This window comes from Myotis brandtii, unplaced genomic scaffold (genome assembly GCF_000412655.1).
Source record: "Myotis brandtii unplaced genomic scaffold, ASM41265v1 scaffold463, whole genome shotgun sequence".
NCBI classification, from domain to species: Eukaryota; Metazoa; Chordata; class Mammalia; order Chiroptera; family Vespertilionidae; genus Myotis; species Myotis brandtii.
Genome location: NW_005367694.1, coordinates 2,922,261 through 2,925,888, shown reverse-complemented (window position 1 = coordinate 2,925,888; position 3,628 = coordinate 2,922,261). Strand labels below are relative to the sequence as shown.

The 3,628-nt window shown below is 54.7% G+C and overlaps 1 protein-coding gene and 1 long non-coding RNA gene across 2 annotated transcripts in view; one reads left to right on the top strand and one right to left on the bottom strand.

The window, feature by feature from the left end:
* Window positions 1-1,993, top strand: part of LOC106727677 — a 2,610-nt gene extending 617 nt beyond the window's left edge. The window contains exon 2 of the long non-coding RNA XR_001363911.1: window positions 482-1,993. This is a non-coding gene — a long non-coding RNA (uncharacterized LOC106727677). The remainder of the gene's footprint in view (window positions 1-481) is intronic.
* A 9-nt stretch (window positions 1,994-2,002) lies between these two features.
* The window catches only part of RANBP1 (RAN binding protein 1), a 6,600-nt gene continuing 4,974 nt past the window's right edge, over window positions 2,003-3,628 (bottom strand). Inside the window, exons 4-5 of the mRNA XM_005875543.2 lie at window positions 2,779-2,846; window positions 2,003-2,253 (exon numbers count right to left, since the gene is read on the bottom strand). Of these exons, the coding sequence (XP_005875605.1) occupies window positions 2,132-2,253; window positions 2,779-2,846 (190 nt within the window). The 3' untranslated portion in view covers window positions 2,003-2,131. The remainder of the gene's footprint in view (window positions 2,254-2,778; window positions 2,847-3,628) is intronic.

The window sequence follows — 3,628 nt, the reverse complement described above, 5'->3', positions numbered from 1 at the left end:
CCCCCCCCCCCCCCCCCCCCCCAACACACACACACACAACTTCTGTTAACAGGGCCTGGACATAGGCCCACACGTCAAGAGGCCCCTCCCCCACTGCACCCAAAGTAGGGCCCTGTTGTGTAGGGGTGCCAGGACAGCTGAGAGCCGAGGAGTGCCAAATCCTGGCTGTCATGTCTCTGCTGAGGTCCCTGCAGAGGGGGTCCTGGGTGGGGCAGACCCAGTGAGGCCACAGCCCAGAAATACTCTACACAAGGAGTTCAGATCCCAGGGAAAGGAAAGCGCAGCGTTCCCAACCCCCTTCCCACCCGCAGGAATGAAAAAATTGTAGGTCATCTCCTATCTCTTCTTCCCCAATATTGTTAGCACCTCAATTCTGGCTTAACATCATCACCTGTGTCACACTGGTGGGGGCAGCGAGTGAGGGGGGTTAAAGGAACCCCTACTGGCGTCCTGGCTCACACTTGCATGTCTCCCCTTGCAGGGCCTTCTGTAGTGTGAACAGCCGCATCTTTAATGCACCCTGGTCACAGCACCACTCTCCTCCAGCAATTCTGAGGGGCCTTCTCTGCTTGAGATACATCTCCTCACCCAAGGAGTCAGCCTGGGGTTTTACATCAGGTGGGGTTAGCTTCCATTGGAGCCCAAAACAGTAACATCCATCCTGTGCTTAAAGGCGTGTCAAGCCCCTGGGCCCTTTCACATAATGCATCCAACAGAGGCCTCACAGGGAAGGGGCATCTGCCCTCACAGCATCACAATTCCAACTCCAGAGGAGCGGTGCACACGCTTCAGTGTCCCTCCTTGGGTGGGAAAAACCACTGCACGACACTGGCCTGTGCCCTGGGGCCTAAGGCTGCCAGGACACAACTAAGCTGGCCAGTGAAGTCTTCAGTTTTAAAACAAGAGTGGCTTCCTTTGGAGGTGCATCCCTGAGTGACCACGGACACAGTTTAAACTGGACAAACATCACAGGACACACAGGGCCCAGCTAGACTTAGCCACACTGGAGAGCACCTCTGGTAGGTGTTAACTCAAACAGCCACCGGCGGCAGGAGCATGTCCATCTGGGTGGGCACAATTTGCTCCTCCCCCGCTGAGGGTGGGAAGGCCACAGCTCCTCGGGGGCCTGGTTATTTGCCAGGAACATTCCGTCCCAGGTGAGACCATGTGTTTTCCAAAGCCTGCCGGCACACTAAGAATCCTCCCTTACGTGGGATGATTCTACAGAGGTAGCCCATCTACAAGACAAACCCCCAAGTGGCACGACCCCATTTGCACTTTTGAAAGCATCCTTTTATGTAAAGCCATTGCAGATGTCCACAATTCCACCCAGATGGATGCCGAGAACACGTGGACGATGGGACGGTTTTCTCCGACGATGGCGGTGCGGCCAAGGCCTGCCGAGGCACTGCACGATTGGGTTGGGTGCTACGGGACTGGCCTTTCCCAGGCTGAGGGCCGACCAGAGACAGCCTTGGCCAAAGCCTGGAGACCTGCTTGGCCTCCTTATACCACAGCCAAGGAATCTGGTGATCTTTCTTTTTCTTCCCCAAAGGCAAAGGAAGAAAAAATCCTCTCTACTCCTCACCACCGGCAAAGGCACTTGAGGCCTTCAGGAGGCAGTACCCAGCACTGGTCTCCCTCAGCCCAGTTGCCCCACTAGTACCAGCTCAGACATACCACAGCCCCAGTAGCCAACAGTGGCCCAAAGTCCAGGGCAGAACAAGTAGAACAAGCAGGGTCAGACCCAGAGTGCCACCCCAACCCCCTGGAGCCAGCAGGAACCCACACAGCTGCCAGGACAGGGCCAGCGCACACAAGGTCCTGCCCTCCGTGAAGGTTTCGAATGAGTTGTTTATTCACTATGTTTGATGACTATAAATAAGTGTTTCCACTATGGAAAAGAAAGTTAGCACAGTACATTTGCATGACTGGGGAATGGATTTTCTGGTCATCTTCAATAGGGCAAAAACTTCAAAAAAAAAAAAAAAAAGCCCACCTGAATGTTGGAATTCAGTTCTTTATATAAAGTCCCTTGTAAAAACAAAACAGAATAAAAACAAACCGAAAAGACGGGGCAGGGCAAATTTTTTAAAAAAGGAAAAAGGAACAGAAAACAAGGGCAGAGGACTTATTGCTTCTCCTCAGCTTTCTCCTTGGTCTCCTCCTCTCCGGACTCCTTGCTCTCCTCCACCGAAAGAGCTTCTAGCTTTTCAGCCACTTTCTCGGCATTATCGTTTTTGCCCAGTCCTCCTGAAACACGGGGAACACAGTAAGAAAACAGAGAAGCGCTCTTCTCCCCAGCCCATGCTGGAGCGAGATGCACCTGCCTCGCGGGAGCCTGACACTCCCCTCAGGACAGGCTGCTGTTCTATCGCATCCTCCAGTCACCCAAATACACACACGCCTGGGACCTCAGTCAGTCTGCTCAGTGTGTCACTGGCTATGGCAGCCATTACCAGGCCCGGAATAAGCAGATGGCCGTGAGGACCTCTCAAAGTCCATTCAGCCTCTGTAGGGCTCCAGTCAGATACTGTGACCTGCCCACCGGCCCAAGTGCAGTGAGGCCAGGCCAGTGAGCATGCACTGGGGCCTGGATGGCCAGCTCACTCCCCAAAAAGCACCATGTCCCCGGGCAGCTGCGTCACCCTGCACAGGTCAAGGTAGTCGCAGTCCCTGGAATGTTTCTGTGGCAGACTGAAAAAGCACCCGCCTGGGACTGCAGCCGGGTGCAGAGTGAGTCTGCAAGGAGGCCCCCACCCATGAACACCATGTTACCTTTCTTTTCTCTCTCTTCGATCTCTTTCCTGCATTCTTCAAACTTTGTCTTGAATTTCTGTGCATCTGCGGAAAGAAGAGACTTCCTCAGAACCCTGAGAAGTGAAGGGGACAAGTCCAGCAAGTGTGAAGCGCCAGGGCTCATGAAGGGCCTGTCCCATGGCCATTCTGACAAGCTGGGCCATCTAACATGACCCTGGACCCACTTCTGCCCAGACTGGGCAGTGACTGTTTCTTAGGTCCCTCCTGAGGCTAGTGGCTATGCTGAGCCGTCTCCTTCCATCTGACTCAGCAACAACTGGGGCACAGCAGCAGTATGGTGGCCTCACGCAACCAAGGGCCAGGGCCCCGCCCAGGTACTCTGCCCTCCATTCAGGTTGAAGTAGCTGCTGGACAGGCCCCATTCTAGAGCAGAAGCGAGGTTCACTCACACCAATGGTGAGCTACTGGGCCGCTGAGCTCCAGCACCCACCCAACTCCTGCAGGGCCCACTGGGCACAGCTTTGACCATCTGGGCCAAAAAGACACCCAGGCAGGGGAGAGATCAGCCTCAGCCTGTGGATCTTAGCACAGCCCCTGCTGGCACCCAGGTGACCAGGTGATGAAGGGAACCTGGCTGGTGCAGCCTCCTTTGCGGTTAAGAGGGAAAGGCACTCACTGCTCCTGGACGCAAGAGCACTTGGCTTGACTGCACTTAGATCCCTTCCTTGAGGGCCCACCAGATAGCAAGGTAGTAACAATTCCCACCACAGCTTCCCAATTACCATCCATTCTCCCTGAAAAGCAATAGTGTTTCTGTTTGCAATGGAACTGCTACACTGTAACACTGGCGGCAGCACTAGGCCCACCC